The 23,521-nt window shown below is 42.1% G+C and overlaps 1 protein-coding gene across 2 annotated transcripts in view; it reads right to left on the reverse strand.

Annotated features, from left to right (window-relative positions):
- Nucleotides 1–22,862, reverse strand: part of tfcp2 (transcription factor CP2) — a 37,612-nt gene extending 14,750 nt beyond the window's left edge. For both annotated transcript variants that reach the window (XR_009807067.1, XM_061902609.1), the window contains exons 1-6: nucleotides 22,621–22,862; nucleotides 18,450–18,635; nucleotides 11,617–11,768; nucleotides 11,406–11,482; nucleotides 1,882–1,987; nucleotides 1,656–1,762 (exon numbers count right to left, since the gene is read on the reverse strand). Coding sequence is in view for 1 of the 2 variants with exons in the window: in XM_061902609.1 (XP_061758593.1) it covers nucleotides 1,656–1,762; nucleotides 1,882–1,987; nucleotides 11,406–11,482; nucleotides 11,617–11,768; nucleotides 18,450–18,571 (564 nt within the window). In the remaining variant the exon portion in view is untranslated. The remainder of the gene's footprint in view (nucleotides 1–1,655; nucleotides 1,763–1,881; nucleotides 1,988–11,405; nucleotides 11,483–11,616; nucleotides 11,769–18,449; nucleotides 18,636–22,620) is intronic.
- Between the last annotated feature and the right edge of the window lie 659 nt (nucleotides 22,863–23,521).

Consider the following 23,521-nt stretch of genomic DNA (forward strand, 5'->3'; position numbering starts at 1 on the left):
ACCATTTGCTCTAATTACTGCTTTGCGCACTCTTGGCATTCTCTCCATGAGCTTCAAGCACACCTGTGAAGTGAAAACCGTTTCAGGTGACTACCTCTTAAAGCTCATCCAGAGAATGCCAAGAGTGTGCAAAGCGCACAGTAAAAGAGCACAGCTCCCTTCCCCCCAATCTCAGCACATTCTACAGCGGCACTATAGAGAGCCTGCTGACCAACAGCATCACTGTCCGGACTGGAGCCTGCTATGCCTCAGACTGGAAGTCTCTCCAGAAAGTGGTGAGGACGGCGGAAAAGATTATTAGGACTCCTCTTCCTCCTATCCAGTAGATGGCAAAAAGCAGCTGCCTGACCAGGGCTCTGCAAAGACTCCTCCCACCCCCAGCAAGGACTGTTTTCACTGCTGGACTCTAGGAAGAGGTTCCGCGGCCTCCGAAGCAGAACCTCCAGGTTCTGTAACAGTTTCTTCCCTCAGGCCGTAAGACTCTTGAACGCATCATAACTATTCCCTCAATTTCTCCCAAAATGGATTAACGGGCTGGAATAAAAAGACAATATTACATACGTCCATAAACCTGGATGCATATACAAAAGTGCAATATATTTATCTGTACAGTAATCTATTTATTTATATCTGCACCTTATTGCTTTTTTTTTTATCCTGCACTACCATGAGCTAATGCACCAAAATTTCCTTCTTATTTGTACTGTAAAGTTCAAATTTGAATGACAATACAAAGGAAGTCTAAGTCTAAGTCTTAACCAGACCAAAGGGTGGCTATTTTGAAGAAACTAGAATATAAAACATGTTTTCAGTTATTTCACCTTTTTTTTGTTAAGTACATAACTCCAAATGTGTTCATTCATAGTTTTGTTGTGACAATTTACAGTTTAAATTGTAAAAAGTCAACATTTTACAATTGATTTTAAAACCTTCCCTCATTATATCTCGGACCTAATCCAAATTAACACTCCTGCACGCGCTCTGATGTTCGAGAGCCAGCTCCTGCTTGTGGTGCCCAAAACCAGACTTAAAACCAGGGGAGACAGGGGTCTTCTCTGTGGTCAGCCCTAAGGTCTGGAACACTCTGCCCCTCCATGTTCCAACTGCTCCCACAGTGGAGTGTTTTAATTCTCGTCTTTATTCTTTGGATTTTAACACTCCGTGAGTTGTGTGGTCCTCTGTGTTTTTAAGATTTTGATTTTCTATTTATTGTTTTAATTGGTTTTACCCTTTAAAATCGTATGTAATCATATTTATTTTATATTGGTTTTATATTTATTTCTTTTTTGTTTTCATCCAGTCATTGGTGGAGCTAAGGATAATATTTGAATATTGTTTTTAATGTTGTTGTGCAGCACTTTGGAAAGATTTACATTATTTAAATGTGCTATACAAATAATGTGGATTGGATTGGATGAAAATAAAGAAAATGCATTAAAATTGAGAAGGTGTGTCCAAATTTTTTGGGCCTGTACTGTATGTAAGCCGGGTTTGTTTGAGAGTCCAAAACCACATTTACACTAAGCAGTCCTGTTCAGTACAACTCACAAGAACTGATCAGTACGGTAACCCGCCCAGATGTTTCTCGAACTACCGGTACGTTAATTTTTTTAATGTCACGAGCCTGAGTGAAAAAACCAGGAGGTCCACGCTACCTGGATGAAAACAGAGGTTCTCTTTGACGGTTCCCAAAGGTATTCCACGGTGTTAAGCTGGGTGGGGTTCACTCGGGGGTCCACGATGCCGACCGACATGGGGATATCTGCAACACACCCACGCACACTCATAAATAGGATAACATGCCAATATGAATAGGGGATTCCATTGAGTCATTTGTTTTCCCTCTTAAAGTCGTTTCAGACACTTTGCAGGTCCACTCACCTAGGTCCAGAATACGATCCCCGGGCCTGTTCCAGCGCCATCCCTCCAGCTGCTGGTGTTCCGTGTACTGAAGTCGGCGGTCGTGAAACACCACGCGAATGATGCTCTGCAATTTTACACATAAAGAGAGCTCAATGGAAAGAAACCCTTTGTACTTCATACTGCTTCTCGCACTCTATATTTATCCATCCATTTTCTACCGCTTATTCCCTTTTGGGGTCACGGGGGGCGCTGGCGCCTATCTCAGCTACAATCGGGCGGAAGGCAGGGTACACCCTGGACAAGTCGCCACCTCATCGCAGGGTCAACACAGATAGACAGACAACATTCCCACTCACATTCACACACTAGGGCCAATTTAGTGTTGCCAATCAACCTATCCCCAGGTGCATGTCTTTGGAAGTGGGAGGAAGCCGGAGTACCCGGAGGGAACCCACGCATTCACGGGGAGAACATGCAAACTCCACACAGAAAGATCCCGAGCCTGGATTTGAACCCAGGACTGTGGGAACTTCGTATTGTGAGGCAGACGCACTAACCCCTCTTCCACCGTGAAGCCCTCTATATTTATTAATATACAATTAATATTACAGATGTCCGATAATGGCTTTTTTGCCGATATTGTCCAACTCTTAATTATCGATTCGGATATCAACCGATACCGATATATACAGTCGTGGAATGAACACATTATTATGCCTAATTTAGTTGTGATGCCCCGCTGGATGCAATAAACAATGTAACAAGGTGTGGAGAGACACAGCCGACAGGCCGACAACGGGCGGAAAGCAGCAGCGCGGGCCCACCTGGAGGCCAGGAGGCGGAGCATGCGGCGGCGAGGAGAGGCGTGACACACGCGGAGCGACACTGCAGCGGCAATCTGAGCCAGGTGCGTATATTACACACCTGCTCACAATCTGTTTATCTGCTGCTAGAGTACAAAAAGGGCGAGGGAGGAACGAGCGAGAGAGCACTACGGAGGAGGAAACAACGGCCAGCAGACGAAGAGCGCGACGACCCACACCGAGAGAGCGATGACGCACCCCCGTGCAGCGGCAGCAGACAGGCCGGAAGAGCGCAGTAAAAAGCCAGCTGACAAAGGATTTATTGAAATAATAAATCAAGGTCAGAACTGTTATGATGCGTCATGTGTCAGGTGTCCCCGCAACCCACAAAAGGACGGCAGGAAGGCCGTCACATTGGCGCCCAACCGAGAAGGACCTGCAGAAGCGGAGGACGACGGCCTCATCTGGGCTCTCGTGGCAAGTTTCAACAGGCAGCTCGAGGAGAAGCGCCAGGAGACGAAAATGCTGGAAGTGCTGTTGGAGCAGACCGACCACCAGGGCGAGCTGGCGGGCAACACAGAAGAAGTTTACGTTGACGAAGACATTTATGTTGATGACGGTAAAGACGAAGATTAAGTTTATAAGGAAGAAATTTTCGTTGAAGATGAAATTTACTTTAATTACTCTAATTTATGTTAAAGAAGTTAAAAAGAAGTTGATGATGATGCAAAAGAAGTTAAAGAAGGTGAAGTCCAAGAAAATGATGAAGAAAAAGAAATAATTGAAGAAATTCTGGAAGATAAAGAAGATGAAGACGATGATGAAAAGGAAGTAGAAATCAAAGATGAAGACGAAGTCGAAAAACCTCAAGAAATTGAGAGAAAAGAAGTTAAAAAAGAAGAAATTGATGATGATGGAAAAGGATGATGGTTAAAGAAGTTGAAGTCCAAGGAAACGATGAAGAAAAAGAAATAAAGAAATTCTGGAAGATAAAGACGGTGAAGGCGAAGAGGACAAGGAAAAACTCACCGAGGACAAGGAGACAGAAATTCTTGGAGAAATGCAAAAGAAAGAAGAGGACAAAGAAGACAAGGAAAAACTCACCGAGGACAAGGAGACAGACATTCTTGGAGAAATGCAAGAAAAGAAAGAAGAGGACGCAGAGGACAAGGAAAAACTCACCGAGGACAAGGAGACAGACATTCTTGGAGAAATGCAAGAAAAGAAAGAAGAGGGCGAAGAGGACAAGGAAAGACTCACAAAAGACAAAGAAAAGAAAGACAAAGACAAAGGCAAAGAAGTCAGAGGGCCGCAGCAATTTTTTCCCCGCTCCGGGAAGGAAACGGGGGGTGGGGGGGGGGGTCCGGTCTCGAACTGGCGAGGGAGGTATGTGGAGAGACACAGCCGACGGGCCGACAACGGGCGGAAAGCAGCAGCGCGGGCCCACCTGGAGGCCAGGAGGCGGAGCATGCGGCGGCGAGGAGAGGCGTGACACACGCGGAGCGACACTGCAGCGGCAATCTGAGCCAGGTGCGTATATTACACACCTGCTCACAATCTGTCTATATGCTGCTAGAGTACAAAAAGGGCGAGGGAGGAACGAGCGAGAGAGCAGCACGGAGGAGGAAACAACGGCCAGCAGACGAAGAGCGCGACGACCCACACCGAGAGAGCGATGACGCACCCCCGTGCAGCGGCAGCAGACAGGCCGGAAGAGCGCGCTGAAAAGCGACGCGACCAAAGGGCCAGCTGACAAAGGATTTATTGAAATAATAAATCAAGGTCAAAACTGTTATGATGCGTCATGTGTCAGGTGTCCCCGCAACCCACAAAAGGACGGCAGGAAGGCCGTCACATTGGCGCCCAACCGAGAAGGACCTGCAGAAGCGGAGGACGACGGCCTCATCTGGGCTTTCGTGGCAAGTTTCAACAGGCAGGTCGAGGAGAAGCGCCGGGAGACGAAAATGCTGGAAGCGCTGTTGGAGCCGACCGACCACCAGGGCGAGCTGGCGGGCAACACAGAAGAAGTTTACGTTGACGAAGACATTTATGTTGATGACGGTAAAGAAGAAGATGAAGTTTATAAGGAAGAAATTTTCGTTGAAGATGAAATTTACTTTAATGGTGAAGTTTACGTTAATGATAAAATTTATGTTAATGATGAAGATTACGACGACGATGAAGATGACGATGATGATAAAATTTATGTTAAAGAAGTTAAAAAGAAGTTGATGATGATGCAAAAGAAGTTAAAGAAGGTGAAGTCCAAGAAAATGATGAAGAAAAAGAAATAATTGAAGAAATTCTGGAAGATAAAGAAGATGATGAAAATGAAGTAGGAATCAAAGATGAAGACGAAGTCGAAAAACCTCAAGAAATTGAGAGAAAAGAAGTTAAAGAAGAAGAAGTTGATGATGATGGAAAAGAGGTTAAAGAAGTTGAAGTCCAAGGAAATGATGAAGAAAAAGAAATAAAGAAATTCTGGAAGATAAAGAAGATGAAAACGGAGAAGGCGAAGAGGACAAGGAAAAACTCACCGAGGACAAGGAGACAGTATGACTTACAGTGGAATGAGGAGTACGGCACCCCGGTCCTTAGCTTTCTAGAAATGTGGCCCTCAAAATACTTCAGTTGAATATCCCTGCAATATCTTATTTATGTCATATGCATTACTTACTGTACAAAAGGTCTAAATAATTAATTAATAAATAACAAAAAAATGTTTTTAGAAGATTGTTAACACATTGGGACGGCGTGGCGCAGTTGAGAAAGTGGCCGTGCGCAACCTGAGGGTCCCTGGTTCAATCCCCACCTAGTACCAACTTTGTCACGTCCGTTGTGTCCTTGAGCAAGACACGTCACCCTTGCTCCTGATGGGTGCTGGTTAGCGCCCTGCATTGCAGCTCCCTCCGTCTGTGTGTGAATGGGTGAATGTGGAAGTAGTGTCAAAGCGCTTTGAGTACCTTGAAGGTAGAAAAGCGCTATACAAGTACAACCCATTTACCATTTTACATTCTTGGAGAAATGCAAGAAAAGAAAGAAGAGGACGCAGAGGACAAGGAAAAACTCACCGAGGACAAGGAGACAAACATTCTTGGAGAAATGCAAGAAAAGAAAGAAGAGGGCGAAGAGGACAAGGAAAGACTCACAAAAGACAAAGAAAAGAAAGACAAAGACAAAGGCAAAGAAGTCAGAAGGCCGCAGCAATTTTTTCCCCGCTCCGGGAAGGAAACGGGGGGGGGGGGAGGAGCATGTTTGGCCGGACTGGAGTCCGGCCTCGAACTGGCGGGGGAGGTATGTGGAGAGACACAGCCGACGGGCCGACAACGGGCGGAAAGCAGCAGCGCGGGCCCACCTGGAGGCCAGGAGGCGGGGCATGCGGCGGCGAAGAGAGGCGTGACACACGCGGAGCGACACTGCAGCGGCAATCTGAGCCAGGTGCGTATATTACACACCTGCTCACAATCAGTTTATCTGCTGCTAGAGTACAAAAAGGGCGAGGGAGGAACGAGCGAGAGAGCAGCACGGAGGAGGAAACAACGGCCAGCAGACGAAGAGCGCGACGACCCACACCGAGAGAGCGATGACGCACCCCCGTGCATCGGCAGCAGACAGGCCGGAAGAGCGCGCTGAAAAGCGACGCGACCAAAGGGCCAGCTGACAAAGGATTTATTGAAATAATAAATCAAAGTCAAAACTGTTATGATGCGTCATGTGTCAGGTGTCCCCGCAACCCACAAAAGGACGGCAGGAAGGACGGCAGGAAGGCCGTCACATTGGCGCCCAACCGAGAAGGACCTGCAGAAGCGGAGTCGTTTGAGACATTTGTGATTTGGGGCTATATAAATAAACATTGATTGATTGATTGATTGATTGAAGCGGAGGACGACGGCCTCATCTGGGCTTCCGTGGCAAGTTTCAACAGGCAGGTCGAGGAGAAGCGCCGGGAGACGAAAATGCTGGAAGCGCTGTTGGAGCCGACCGACCACCAGGGCGAGCTGGCGGGCAACACAGAAGAAGTTTACGTTGACGAAGACATTTATGTTGATGACGGTAAAGAAGAAGATGAAGTTTATAAGGAAGAAATTTTCGTTGAAGATGAAATTTACTTTAATGGTGAAGTCTACGTTAATGATAACATTTATGTTAATGATGAAGATTACGACGGCGATGATGATAAAATTTATGTTAAAGAAGTTAAAAAAGAAGTTAAAGAAAGTGAAGTCCAAGAAAATGATGAAGAAAAAGAAATAATTGAAGAAATTATGGAAGATAAAGAAGATGAAGACGATGATGAAAAGGAAGTAGAAATCAAAGATGAAGACGAAGTCGAAAAACCTCAAGAAATTGAGAGAAAAGAAGTTAAAAAAGAAGAAATTGATGATGATGGAAAAGAGGTTAAAGAAGTTGAAGTCCAAGGAAACGATGAAGAAAAAGAAATAAAGAAATTCTGGAAGATAAAGACGGAGAAGGCGAAGAGGACAAGGAAAAACTCACCGAGGACAAGGAGACAGAAATTCTTGGAGAAATGCAAAAGAAAGAAGAGGACAAAGAAGACAAGGAAAAACTCACCGAGGACAAGGAGACAGACATTCTTGGAGAAATGCAAGAAAAGAAAGAAGAGGACGCAGAAGACAAGGAAAAACTCACCGAGGACAAGGAGACAGACATTCTTGGAGAAATGCAAGAAAAGAAAGAAGAGGACGCAGAGGACAAGGAAAAACTCACCGAGGACAAGGAGACAGACATTCTTGGAGAAATGCAAGAAAAGAAAGAAGAGGACGAAGAGGACAAAGAAAGACTCACAAAAGACAAAGAAAAGAAAGACAAAGACAAAGGCAAAGAAGTAAGAGGGCCGCAGCAATTTTTTCCCCGCTCCGGGAAGGAAACGGGGGGGGGGGGGGGGGGGGGGGGGGGGTGAGAGCATGTTTGGCCGGACTGGAGTCCGGCCTCGAACTGGCGGGGGAGGTATGTGGAGAGACACAGCCGACGGGCCGACAACGGGCGGAAAGCAGCAGCGCGGGCCCACCTGGAGGCCAGGAGGCGGGGCATGCGGCGGCGAAGAGAGGCGTGATACACGTGGAGCGACACTGCAGCGGCAATCTGAGCCAGGTGCGTATATTACACACCTGCTCACAATCTGTCTATCTGCTGCTAGAGTCCAAAAAGAGCGAAGGAGGAACGAGCGAGAGAGCAGCACGGAGGAGGAAACAACGGCCAGCAGACGAAGAGCGCCACGACCCACACCGAGAGAGCGATGACGCACCCCCGCAGCGGACGCAAGCCCCGGACGCTGAAAGGCATGCATCGGCAGCAGACAGGCCGGAAGAGCGCGCTGAAAAGCGACGCGACCAAAGGGCCAGCTGACAAAGGATTTATTAAAATAATAAATCAAGGTCAAAACCGTTTTGATGCGTCATGTGTCAGGTGTCCCCGCAACCCACAAAAGGACGGCAGGAAGGCCGTCACACAATGTTTTCCAGAATAAATCAACTCAAGTAATGGAAAAAAGTGCCAACATGGCACTGCCATATTCATTATTGAAGTCACAAACTGCATTAGTTTTTTTTAACATGCCTTAAAACAGCAGCTTGGAATTTGGGACATGCACCCACTACAATTATTGGAAGTACTATACTTTGACTTCCACAAAGTGCATAATTTTTTTTCATTTCGTCTTAAACATGCCTCAAAGCAACAGCTACAAAAACAATGAAGGCACACAGCTTCAGTCCAGAGTAAACTAGAGCAGTGGTCCCGAACCACCGGGCTTGATTGGTACCGGGCCGCAGAATAATTTTTTATTAATTTTATTTTCTATTAAATCAACATAAAAAACACAAGATACACTTACAATTAGTGCACCAACACAAAAACACCTCCCCTTTTCATGCCAAAAAAAAAAAAGAAGTGGCCTACCTGTCAGTCAGAGCTTCTGAAATGCTGCGTTTTGTTGTATTTTTGTTTTTCCTCGACGCAGTCTATAAGCGACAACCGTGTGGTACTACTTTTTTTCGCTGTTTGCTTTTCATCCATCTTCCGCTTGTATTCATCGTGTATCTCCTTATGATTCTTGAAGAGGTAGGAGATATAATTGCTCATATAAAAAGGAAGACATCTTGGTTCCTCCTCGCATAACCAACTTTTTGCAGTCATTGCCAGTTTTTTATCCGCCAGAGACACTTTAAAATAATCCCAAACCATAGACACTAGAGATGCGCGGATAGGCAATTATATTATCCGCATCCGCATCACCAAAGTCGTCATCCACCCGACGTCCACCCGAGCCAACATTTTATCAGGACCGTACCCGCCCGCCGAAATACATCAGAGGTTGTCCGCCTTTACCACTCACAGAGCTATTTAAACTTGTTTCACAGAGTAATGATGACAATTGGAGCCGCTAACGTTCCCGCGACTATCCAATAGCGTTCATCCTGATGACAAGAATAAGGGCGTGCTGTGAAGCCATTGCCTTTGACACCGTCAACAACATGTACGAACCGAGTGTTGGTCCGGCAACATGTTTGTAGCTTCCGCAATTACACGTTCAGGATTGAAAGGCATACTGGGTGATACGGCGTACACTGATGGTTGTGATATTAACAACTTTAACACTTACTAATATGCGCCACGCTGTGAAGCCACACCCAACAAGATTTACAAACACATTTCGGGAGAACATCCTCACAGTAACACAACATAAACGCAACACAACAAATACCCATAATCCTTTGTATCCGTGACACTTCCTGAATATATTTTACACCCCCGCGCCCACCTTACCGACGCACGGAGGGGTTGCTGCTAGCGGGGTGTATAAAATAGTCAGAAAGTGTCATGAATACAAAGGATTATGGGTATTTGTTGTGTTGCGTTTATGTTGTGTTACGGTGAGGATGTCCTCCCAAAATGTGTTTGTCGTTCTTAATTGGTGTGGCTTCACAGCGTGGCGCATATTACTAAGAGTGTTAAAATTGTTTATATCACAACCATTAGCGTACTCTGTGTCACCCAGTATGCCTTGCAGTCGTGTGCGTGTTGCCGCGGGAGCCACACACAACATGATGCTGGACTGACAAGCAGATCGTACATGTTGTAGTAGGCGACAAAGCCGATGGCTTCATAGCACGCCCTAATACTTATTATCTGGGTGACTACCGGCAGTCATTCAGGAGAATTATAGCGTCTCTTATTGTCTTCTTCGCTTTATGACACGGGTCTTAAATGGCACTTTGAATGGCAAAGGATACCGATCCCAGAACCATGCACATCAAATATTTCCGGATGGTTCAACCGCCACCCGCCCGAATCTAATTAAAATCTTATTTTTTCGTCATGTCAACCGCCCGACTCCACGGATGAGACCGCAAACCGCGCATCTCTAATAGACACGGTGTCGTTAGTCCCCGAGCGAGCTGGCTTGTTAGCCACGGCTGCAGCACCGGCAACAACACACTCTTGTTGTTATTATGCTGCGCTCGCGGCGGTTTGAAGAGGTCATCAAGAGTCGCCAGTAAACTTCTCATGCTGCAACTCCTGTGTTGTGTGTGGGAGAGGGGAGGGGTTGCTGACTGGGAGACGCAACTGCTCTGTATTTCTCCCTACGTCCGTGTACAGCGGCGTTTTAAAAAGTCATTAATTTTACTTTTTGAAACCGATAATTTCCGATATTACATTTTAAACCATTTATCGACCGATAATATCGGCAGTCCGATATTATAGGACAGCTCTAATTAATATTTATAAAATATCAATGGAATATTATTTTTATTAAGATAATAGTATATATTATTGATATATGTACTACAATAATCAGAAAATTACTATCTAATTATGTATATTAATTCAATACAATGTAAATAATTGCATGATGGTTGTCCTAAAGGTTTGGCGTACTGTACAAAAAGTGCACTTTAATTTAGTGTTGCGTTATGCCATGGGTGTCAAACTCTGGCCCACGGGCCAAATTTGGCCCGCCGTGTAATTTCATTTGGCCCTTGAGGCAATAATAAATTAACTTTAGAGCTGGCCCGCCGGTATTATACAGTGGCGGTGCCGCTGTACCACCGCATTCAAAGCAAATTTACATACTTGCCAACCCTCACGGTTTTTCCAGGAGAATCCCGAATTTCAGTGCCCCCCCCCAAAAATCTCCCGGGGCAACCCTTCTCCCGGATTACCACCCAAACAACAATATTGGGGGCGTGCCTTAAAGGTACTGGTTTTAGCATCCTCTACAAGCTGTCGTCAAGTCCGCTTTTCCTCCATACAAACAGCGAGCCGGCCCAGTTACGTGATATATGCGGCTTCTACACACACACAAGTGAATGCAAGGCATACTTGGTCAACAGCCATACAGGTCACACTGAGGGTGGCCGTATAAACAACTTTAACACTGCTACACCACACTGTGAACCCACACCAAACAAGAATGACAAACACATTTCGGGAGAACATCTGCACCGTATCACAACATAAACACAACAGAACAAATACCCAGAATCCCTTGCAGCACTAACTCTTCCGGGACGCTACAATATACACCCCAAACAAAACTCGATTTTGCATGTCACTATAAAGTTATATAAGCCTTGCTTGTTCAATATTCAATGCAAAACTTGTTTGGGTCCCTATTAAAAGGTTAAGTTGTTCAACTTTGGCCCGCAGCTTTGTTCAGTTTAGAATTTTGGCCCACTCTGTATTTGAGTTTGACACCCCTGCGTTATGCCTACATACCTTCACCATTTTACCGGAGATTTCCGGGAGTTCACCGATTTTCCGATTGTCAAGCATGATGATTTCGTAGGACTGCCCTGGAACAACAAAAGTGCACTCTGGGTAAAAACAAAGACTCACTCTTATATGATAAATGCCAGCAAACAGCACCACTTGCGAGGTGATTTCCATCGAGCGGTGATTACCGCCATGTGGTATTTGAAGTGCTGACCTTGGTTGAGGTAGGTGAGTGTTTCATCGTGCAGTTTGACAGCTGGCGAGGTAGCGGCGCAGAGAACGTACTGGAAGGGAAGGACCTTGTTGTCGGCGTCCGGTGGCAAGTTGGACTCCTCCTGCTTGAAGATGGGCAAGGCCAGGACGTCGCTGCAGGAACGACAGACACAGGGGGGGAAACTGAATGATGTGGCCATGGATCATTTCAGGAGAGGTACCAGTCTGGATGAGGGGCTAGCAGACCCGAGTTGTCACCCGGGGACAACAACCACTCTCCTCCACTCAGCTGGACTTCCATATTATACAAATCCCAAAAGCAGTGAACTTTGCATAAAATGGTAAATAAAACCAGAAGACAATAATTTGCAAACCCTTTTCAACTTATATTCAATTGACTAGACTGCAAAGATGGCTGTGTCATCCGCGTACTTCTGGATGTGACACAGCTCTGAGTTGTAGCAGTTGTAGGGTGAAGAGAAGAGGGGCCAGCACCGTTCCCTGCGGTGCTCCGGTGCTGCTGATCACAGTGTCAGACGTGATGTCCTTCAGTCTGACGTACTGTGGCCTGTCGCTGAGGTAGTTCCAAATCCAGGCAACCAGGAAGGGGTCTGGATTTTGAACTACCTCACCGACAGGCCACAGTATGTCAGACTGAAGACGTATTTGGAACATCCCACAGGTGAACAGGCTAATTGGGAAAAGGTGGGTGCTATGATTTGGTATAAAAGTAGCTTCCATGAAATGCTCAGTCATTCACAAACAAGTACGGGGCGAGGGTCGCCACTTTGTCAACAAATGCCTGAACAAATTGTTTAAGAACAACATTTCTCAAGCAGCTATTGCAAGGAATTTAGGGATTTCACCATCTACGCTCCGTACAGTAATATCATCAAAAGGTTCAGAGAATCTGGAGAAATCACTGCACGTAAGCCATGATATTACGGACCTTAGATCCCTCGGGCAGTACTGCATCAAAAAGCAACATCAGTGTGTAAAGGATATCACCACATGGGCTCAGGAACACTTCAGAAAACCACTGTCAGCAACTACAGTTGGTCGCTACATCTGTAAGTGCAAGTTAAAAACTACTATGCAAAGCCAAAGCCATTTATCAACAACACCCAGAAACACTGCCGGGCCTCGCTGGGCCCGAGCTCATTTAAGATGGACTGATGCAAAGTGGAAAAGTGTTTTCTGGTCAGACAAGTCCACATTTCAAATTGTTTTTTGAAACCGTGGACGTGGTGTCCTGCGGACCAAAGAGGAAAAGAACCATCAAGATAGTTCTAGGCGCAACGTGTAAAAGCCAACATGTGTGATGGTATGGGGGTGTATTAGTGGCCAAGGCATGGGTGACTTACACATCTGTGAAGGCACCATTAATGCTGAAAGGTACATACAGCTTTTGGAGCAACATATGGAGCAACGTTATCATGGACGCCCCTGCTTATTTCAGCAAGACAATGCCAAGCCACGTTACAAGCCACATGTTGCAATGTGTTTCTGCCATTAAATTCAAAGTTAATGATTATTTGCAAAAACAAAAATACGTTTCTCAGTGTGAACATGAAATATCTTGTCTTTGCAGTCTATTCAATGGAATATAAGTTGAAGAGGATTTAAGATAAAAGATTACAGTTGGTACAAAATGCGGCTGCTAGACTTTTGACAAGAACAAGAAAGTTTGATCACATTACGCCTGTACTGGCTCACCTGCACTGGCTCCCTGTGCAATTAAGATGTGACTTTAAGGTTTTACTACTTACGTATAAAATACTACACGGTCTAGCTCCATCCTATCTTGCCGATTGTATTGTACCATATGTCCCGGCAAGAAATCTGCGTTCAAAAGACTCCGGCTTATTAGTGATTTCTAAAGCCCAAAAAAAGTCAGCGGAGTATAGAGCGTTTTCTGTTCTCTGAAATGCCCTCCCGGTAACAGTTCGAGATGCTACCTCAGTAGAAGCATTTAAGCCTCACCTTAAAACTCATCTGTATACTCTAGCCTTTAAATAGACCTCCTTTTTAGACCAGTTGATCTGCCGCTTCTTTTCTTTTTTCTCCTATGTCCCCCCCTCCCTTGTGGAGGGGGTCCGGTCCGATGACCATGGATGAAGTACTGGCTGTCCAGAGTCGAGACCCAGGATGGACCGCTCGCCTGTGTATCGGTTGGAGACATCTCTACGCTGCTGATCCGCCTCCGCTTGGGATGGTTCCCTGTGGACGGGACTCTCGCGGCTGTCTTGAATCCGCTTTGAACTGAACTCTCGCAGCTGTGTTGGAGCCACTATGGATTGAACTTTCACAGTATCATGTTACACCCGCTCGACATCCATTGCTTTCGGTCCCCTAGAGGGGGGGGGGTTGCCCACATCTGAGGTCCTCTCCAAGGTTTCTCATAGTCAGCATTGTCACTGGCGTCCCACTGGATGTGAATTCTCCCTGCCCACTGGGTGTGAGTTTTCCTTGCCCTTTTGTGGGTTCTTCCGAGGATGTCGTAGTCGTAATGGTTTGTAGAGTCCTTTGAGACATTTGTGATTTAGGGCTATATAAATAAACATTGATTGATTGATTGATTGATTTGTTGTATTCTCTTTTTATTTACCATTTACACAATGTGACAACTTCACTGGCTTTGGGTTTTGTATATCAATTTAACAATTCAATTATTTTATATTCGCATCCACTGCAGCCATGGAAGGGAGTCCCGACATCTGCGGCCCCTTCTCAAAGTTCCTTCTATTTCCCACCTTGGGTTTCTTTTGAGTTTTCCCCTTACCTGGATGAAGGTTTAGATCAGGTGATGTAACTTTGTCAAAGCCCTTTGACACACCTGTGATTAAGAGCTGTATAAACTCATTTCCACTGGTTAATATCCAGCTGCTTTAGTCAGTAAAATCGAGGCACCACAAACAAATACCAAAGTGTCCAGCCTGGATGGCACCTTTTCCTCCCGACAGAACAATTTACAGTGCAAACATCTGCTTTAAAGGGAAAGAGCAAACATTGACGAGACGTGGCTACTGCCCCTATAAATAAAGAGAGGTGATGATGACACCACATAATTATAAAAGAAGGACATACTTTATGTTTGATGCGACATGTTGTACTTATAAGGCTTCATCGACAATAATAATAAAAGTAGAAGGTGCCTGTGGAGAGGCGGAGCCGACAGTCCGACAGACAAGCAGGGCACGCTGGAGCCTGGCCCAAGATGGCGGCGAGGCAGCGACGGCGAACGAGCGGCGAGGCGGGGCGCACCGGGAGCGAAGCCTCAATCAAGATCAGGTGCGTAGATCACGCACCTGGGGACAATCATGCAATCCTCTCGCACCGGTTGAAAGGGCGGCAGGCGTGAACGTCGGGGAGAGAGGCGGAGAGACTGGAAGAAGCAGGAGTGCAGCTGACGCAAAGCGAGAGAGGAGGATAGCCGAAGACAGACGACAAAGGAGCGGAAAAGAGGAGCGGGAAAGCAATCTGGACTGAGGTGTTTATTGAAATATATACAAAGTCAAACTGCTCGAAGTCATGTCCTTCCTTGGTGGTCCGTGGAACCCGCAAAGGCGACGGCTTGAGACCGTCACAGTGCCATTTAAAAAATGTCAAAAATAATTATCTATAAGAAGTTTGGGTTTTTTACTTCGAATTGGACTTTTGCCGTGATAGAACCAATGTTGTAATAGCGTTAAGTAAAGAGACTAGCTGTTGTGTGAACTTGCAGCGTTCCGCTCATGCAGTTGTTTGTGTGTGTTTTGACATTTGCACCGTTTTTTCCTTTGCATTACTTCTTTTTAAAATGTGCAAAATCCTACCCTGGACTTGTAAGCAGTGTTGCCAGTTCCGTTAATTGCAAGTGGCTTTGGGCTAAGTCCCCCCACCCCCAGCAAATTTTGTGAGTCACAAGTTTCAGGTCAGTTATTTGGGCTTGCTTTTCTGTCCCCACAATGCAGCAAAAAATACAAGTGCACTGGTAGGTTGTTGGTCCTTTCCCGCCAAATCTTTCCTGGTGAACTGGACTTGGTCGGACCCAAAAGTTACTCACGCAGTGGACGTACATGCTAGGCGTGTAACGGTACACAAACATTTCAGTTTGGTACCTCGGTTCTGAGGTCACGGTTCGGTCATTTTCGGTACAGTAAGAAAACAACAAAATATACATTTTTTGGTTATTTATCTACCAAATTTGCAAAATCTATCACCCAAAATCATTTTCTTAGTGTAATATTTGAAGTTAAGTAATGTGAAACCTTGGATAGGTCAATAATTCATAACAACATTGATTTTGATTCAATATTTTCTTTTGAGCAATGACAGTTTGAAAGAAAAAAAAAACAGCCGTTTTATTAGCCAACGTTGCAACTTTTTCTAAATTACATTTAGCCTTTAACCTTTTTTCTTTCACTTTTGTTTATGTTTTTGTTTATTTTAATAGTATTTTTAGAATGTGCCGTGGGCCTTTAAAACATTAGCTGTGGGCCGCAAATGGCTTCCGGGGCAGACTTTTGACACCCCTGCTATAGATAATAAAAAAATAAAATTGGATAAATCTATGGGTAAAAAGCAGAGCCTGGTGACGCATGCGTGTTTATCATAACTCTCTCGCTCTCTCTGTCTTTGCTGCGTGCACAATTTGTTTTGTTTTTAACCCCTTCTTAACCCTGAACGTACATTGAAAATACATGCAACCCTAACTTAAAATGCCGGACATTTGAGGCATTTAAGAAACTCCACCCGGACAGCCCCGCAAAAGAGGAGGTATTGTCAGTCTATCGTAGCCCGGTCGCTGCTAGCATGCCGTGTGTTGTGCCTTGGTGTGCAATGTTTACACAACGTGCGGCCCGCTACTTAATATATCTGTGTGGAAACTCGTTCGGTACACCTCCGAACCGAACCGAAATCCCCGTACCGAAACGGTTCAATACATATATACGTACCGTTACACCCCTAGTACACGCGCCTACGCCGACAACAACAAGTGAAAAAACGGAGTGAGAATTAGTGGCGGTAGGTGCGGAAAATTTCATATAAATATACAAAACCCAAAAACAGTGAAGATGTCACGTTGTGTAAATGGTAAATAAAAAGAGAATATAACAAATATTTTTCAACCTATATTCAGTTGAATAGACTGCAAAGACAAGATATTTCATGCTCACACTGAGAAACTTCTTTTTTTTTGTGCAAATAATCATTAATTTAGAATTAAATGGCAGCAACACATTACAAAAAATGCATTTTTACCAGTGTGTTACATGACCTTTCCTTTTAACAACACTCAGTAAAGGTTTGGGAACTGAGGAGACACATTTTTGAAGTGAAATTCTTTCCCATTCTTGCTTGATGTACAGCTTAAGTTGTTCAACAGTCTCCTGCCTCATATCTTAGCCTCCATACATTTTCAATGGTAGACAGGTCTGGACTACAGGCAGGCCAGTCTAGTACCTGCCCTCTTTTACTAGAACAGAATAGAAGGTACTTTATTGATCCCTGGGAGAAATTCAGCACAACAGTTTGCTCATAATAAACAATAGTAATAATAAATAATATAATTTATATAAACTATTATATATATATATATATATATATATATATATATATATATATATATATATATATATATATATATATATATTCTACATTTAAGAGCAGTCAAGAAGGAACATATGCATTATACAGTCTGATGGCTGTCGGTATGAAGGACCTCCTGTGTCGTTCCGTGTTGCATTTTACTATGAAGCCACGCTGTTGTAACACGTGGCTTGGCATTGTCTTGCTGAAATAAGCAGGGGCGTCCATGATAACGTTGCTTGGATGCCAACATATGTTGCTCCAAAAGCTGTAAGGACCTTTCAGCATTAATAGTGCCTTCACAGATGTGTAAGTTACACATGCCTTGGCCACTAATACACACACATACCATCAAATAAAAGTTGACTTTTACACTTTGCGCCTAGAACAGTCCGGATGGTTCTGTACCTCGTTGGCCCGGAGGACACAACATCCACAGTTTCCAAAAACAATTTGGAAATGTGGACTCGTCAGACCGCAGAACACTTTTCTACTTTGCACCAGTCCATATTAGATAAGCTCGGGCCCATCTAAGCCGGCGATGTTTCCGGGTGTTGTTGATAAATGGCTTGGGCTTAGCGTAATAGAGTTTTAACTTGTACTTACAGATGTAGTGACCGAGTGTAGTTACTTTTTGATGGTGTGCCGCTTGAGGGATCCAAGGTCACGGGCATTCAATGTTGGTTTTCAGCCTTGCCGCTTACGTGCAGGGAGTTTGATGATATTACGGAGCGTAGATGGTGAGATACCGCTTCTAAACACAGTTTGAAATGTGGACTCATCAGACCACTTTTCCACTTGAGTTGCTGCTGCAGACTGAGTGTGAGATAACTGCTCCCGAGCTTCAAGAGGTAGTCACCTGACATGGTTTTCACTTCACAGGTGTGCTTGAAGCTCATGCAGAGAATGCCAGGAGTGTGCAGAGCAGTAATCAGAGCAAAGGGCGGCTATTTAGAAAAAAATAGTGTTCATTCATAGTTTTGTTGTGACAATCTACAATGTAAGAGTTTGGGTTTCCTGTGGTATTGGACAGAAAGGAGGACTTTTTTTCTCCTCCATTTGAAAATGTGGACGTTCTCATCACTACTGTCTGATTCCAATCAATGCAAGTCATCATAATCAGCTAATTCACCAACCTGTATTATTGTCTTCATGAAAGAAAGGGATGTTAAACATGATTGTATTATCATTAAACACATTTAACTTGTTACCAAACCTCTCTTCCATAAATAAATGAATATAAATGATATATATGATGGGTACCTCATGCTGTACGCCCCGGCCCCCAGCTCTTGGCCGATGCCCGACAGACTGGCATCGAAGTCCTGGACCAGTCCGGACTCGATCACCTCGTCAGTGAGAGGCAGCTTTAAAGCCCAGGCCATGTTGAAAGTGTGCAGATGTCAACGAGGTTCTGTTCCTGGGAGCACCTTTAGTCCAACTTTTGACCTTTGGGGGGGAATATAGTAGAGTGCATTTACATTTACAAAGAAAACAGTGTGTTTTAATCAACAAAAGTGTTGGACGATGGAGGTAATAATAATAATGTCGTGTAAGATTTGAGGACATAACGGTAATATGCAGTACTTGTGTGGTTACTTAAACTCAGCTGCCACTTTATCCATATTGTATATAGTAGTTTTATCACGTTAGAACATTGTATATAGTAGTTATGTCGCGTTATAACATTGTATATACTTGTTTTGTCGCGTTATAACATTGTATATACCAGTTTTATCGCATTAGAACATTGTATATACTAGTTTTATCACGTTATAACATTGTATATACTAGTTTTGTTGCGTTATAACATTATATATACTAGTTTTGTTGCGTTATAACATTGTATATACTAGTTTTGTTGCGTTATAACATTGTATATACTAGTTTTGTTGCGTTATAACATTGTATATACTAGTTTTGTCGCGTTATAACATTGTATACACTAGTTTTGTTGCGTTATAACATTGTATATACTAATTTTGTTTCATTATACCATTATATATACTAGTTTTGTCGCGTTACAACATTGTATATACTAGTGTTGTCACGTTATAACATTGTATATAATAGTTTTGTCGCGTTACAACATTGTATATACTAGTTTTGTTGCGTTATAACATTGCATATACTAATTTTGTCTCATTATACCATTATATGTACTAGTTTTGTTGCGTTATAACATTGTATATACTAGTTTTGTCATGTTATAACATTATATATACCAATTTTGTCACATTATAACATTATATGAACTAGTTTTGTCATGTTACAACATTATATATACTAGTTTTGTCACGTTATAACATTGTCTATACAAGTTTTGTCGCGTTATAACATTGTATATACTAGTTTTGTCGAGTTATAACATTGTATATACTAGTTTTGTCAAATTATAACATTATATGTACTAGTTTTGTCATGTTATAACATTATATATACTAATTTTGTCACGTTATAACATTGTATATAGTAGTTTTGTCACATTATAAGTACTAGTTTTGTTGCGTTATAACATACTAGTTTTGCCACATCATAACATTATATATACTAGTTTTGTCGCGTTATAACATTGTATATACTAGTTTTGTCAAATTATAACATTATATGTACTAGTTTTGTCATGTTATAACATTATATATACTAGTTTTGTCACCTTATAACATTGTATATAGTAGTTTTGTCACATTATAAGTACTAGTTTTGTTGCGTTATAACATATTACTTTTGTCACATCATAACATTGTATATACTAGTTTTGTCACGTTAGAACACAGTATTTAGTAGTTTCATCACGTTAGAACACAGTATTTAATAGTTTTGTCACGTTAGAACACAGTATTTAGTAGTTTTATCACGTTATAACATTGTATATACTAGTTTTGTCACGTTAGAACACAGTATTTAGTAGTTTTATCACGTTAGAACACAGTATTTAGTAGTTTTGTCACGGTAGAACACAGTATTTAGTAGTTTTATGACGTTAGAACACAGTTTTTAGTAGTTTTATCACGTTATAACATTATATATACTAGTTTTGTCACGTTAGAACACAGTATATAGTAGTTTTTATCACGTTAGAACACAGTGTATAGTAGTTTTATCACGTTAGAACACAGTATTTAGTAGTTTTATCACGTTAGAACACAGTATATAGTAGTTTATCAGGTTAGAACACAGTATTTAGTAGTTTTGTCACGTTATAACATTGTATATACTAGTTTTGTAACATTATAACATATGTACTAGTTTTGTCATGTTATAACATTATATATAGTAGTTTTGTCACATTATAACATTATATATAAATGGGTTGTACTTGTATAGCTCTTTTCTACCTTCAAGGTACTCAAAGCGCTTTGACACTACTTCCACGTTTACCCATTCACACACACATTCACACACTGATGGAGGGAGCTGCCATGCGAGGCGCTAACCAGCACCCATCAGGAGCAAGGGTGAAGTGTCTTGCTCAGGACACAACGGACGTGATGAGGTTGGTACTAGGTGGGGATTGAACCAGGGACCCTCGGGTAGCACACGGCCACTCTCTCACTGCGCCACGCCACTAGTTTTGTCATCTTATAACATTATATATACCAATTTTGTCACATTATAACATTATATGTACTAGTTTTGTCATGTTACAACATTATATATACTAGTTTTGTCACATTATAACATTGTATATACTAGTTTTATCACGTTAGAACACAGTATTTAGTAGTTTTATCACGTTATAACATTGTATATACTAGTTTTGTCACGTTATAACATTGTATATACTAGATTTGTCACGTTAGAACACAGTATTTAGTAGTTTTATCACGTTATAACATTGTATATACTAGTTTTGTCACATTATAACATTGTATATACTAGTTTTATCACGTTAGAACACAGTATTTAGTAGTTTTATCACGTTATAACATTGTATATACTAGTTTTGTCACGTTATAACATTGTATATACTAGATTTGTCACGTTAGAACACAGTATTTAGTAGTTTTGTCACGTTATAACATTGTATATACTAGATTTGTCACGTTAGAACACAGTATTTAGTAGTTTTATCACGTTATAACATTGTATATACTAGTTTTATCACGTTAGAACACAGTATTTAGTAGTTTTGTCACGTTATAACATTGTATATACTAGATTTGTCACGTTAGAACACAGTATTTAGTAGTTTTATCACGTTATAACATTGTATATACTAGTTTTGTCACGTTAGAACACAGTATTTAGTAGTTTTGTCACGTTATAACATTGTATATACTAGTTTTGTCACGTTAGAACACAGTATTTAGTAGTTTTGTCACGTTATAACATTGTATATACTAGTTTTGTCACGTTAGAACACAGTATTTAGTAGTTTTATCACGTTATAACATTGTATATACTAGTTTTGTCACCTTAGAACACAGTATTTCGTAGTTTTATCACGTTATAACATTGTATATACTAGTTTTGTCACCTTAGAACACAGTATTTCGTAGTTTTATCACGTTATAACATTGTATATACTAGTTTTGTCACGTTAGAACACAGTATTTAGTAGTTTTATCACGTTAGAACACAGTATTTAGTAGTTTTATCACGTTGGAACACAGTATTTAGTAGTTTTATCAGGTTAGAACACAGTATTTAGTAGTTTTGTCACGTTATAACATTGTATATACTAGTTTTGTAACATTATAACATATGTACTAGTTTTGTCATGTTATAACATTATATATACTAGTTTTGTCACATTATAACATTATATATACTAGTTTTGTCATCTTATAACATTATATATACCAATTTTGTCACATTATAACATTATATGTACTAGTTTTGTCATGTTACAACATTATATATACTAGTTTTGTCACATTATAACATTGTATATACTAGTTTTGTCACGTTAGAACACAGTATTTCGTAGTTTTATCACGTTATAACATTGTATATACTAGTTTTGTCACGTTAGAACACAGTATTTAGTAGTTTTATCACGTTATAACATTGTATATACTAGTTTTGTCACGTTAGAACACAGTATTTAGTAGTTTTATCACGTTAGAACACAGTATTTAGTAGTTTTATCAGGTTAGAACACAGTATTTAGTAGTTTTGTCACGTTATAACATTGTATATACTAGTTTTGTAACATTATAACATATGTACTAGTTTTGTCATGTTATAACATTATATATGCTAGTTTTGTCACATTATAACATTATATATACTAGTTTTGTCATCTTATAACATTATATATACCAATTTTGTCACATTATAACATTATATGTACTAGTTTTGTCATGTTACAACATTATATATACTAGTTTTGTCACGTTATAACATTGTATATACTAGTTTTGTCACGTTAGAACACAGTATTTAGTAGTTTTATCACGTTAGAACACAGTATTTAGTAGTTTTGTACCTCGGGCTGGCAAAGAGTGCAGCAATGTTGATGTCATGTCTTCCTTCGCTCCAGCACGAAAACAAACATGTCGGGCTCGGCCTCCCCGGTGTCCCCGTCAGACGTCCACTCCTCCCTGCGAGGAGAACAGCGAGCAGGCGAGAGTCTGCAGGAATAATTTGTTCAATTCGTTCAACGTCGCTTTTTTTGTTTGTAAATGGAGTCAGGAAGAGGATCCGGCGTCTTTCCGCTCGCGGGACTTCTTCGTGTTCCTTTTTCCCGGCTAGATGAGCGCACTGCTGCCCCCCTGCGCACGGAAGTGGTTTAACACTCACTAAATGAATATTTTCTTACTATATATCTTTTTTATTTCAATTTTATCATTAAAAATAATGTGCCTTCATGCAATTGTGCATCTTTTAAAATGTAATCATCATATTATCATACTTGCCAACCCTCCCGGATTTTACGGGAGACTCCCGAAATTCAGCGCCTCTCCAAAACCATCCTCCTCCAGCTCCATGCGGACCCAAGTGACGTGTCTACAGCCTGTTTTCACGTCCGCTTTCCCACAATATAAACTGAGTGCCTCCCCAATGACGTTTTAACTGTAGAATGATCGAGGGCGAGTTCTTGGTTTCTTATGTGGGTTTATTGTTAGGCAGTCTCATTAACGTCCTCCCAGCGCGGCAACAACACACAACAACAGCAGTCACGTTTTCATCTGCCGTTAACAGCAATGTTGTGACACTCCTAAACAGGACAATACTGCCATCTACTGTGCATGCATATGTGACAATAACATCTACGGCTTTTAGAGCGGTGGTTCTCACCTTTTTTCAGAGATGTACCCCTTGTGAACATTTGTTTAATTCAAGTACCCCCTAATCAGAGCGAAGCATTTTTGGTTGAAAAAAAAAAA

Source organism: Nerophis ophidion, linkage group LG06 (assembly GCF_033978795.1).
Source record: "Nerophis ophidion isolate RoL-2023_Sa linkage group LG06, RoL_Noph_v1.0, whole genome shotgun sequence".
NCBI lineage: Eukaryota > Metazoa > Chordata > Actinopteri > Syngnathiformes > Syngnathidae > Nerophis > Nerophis ophidion.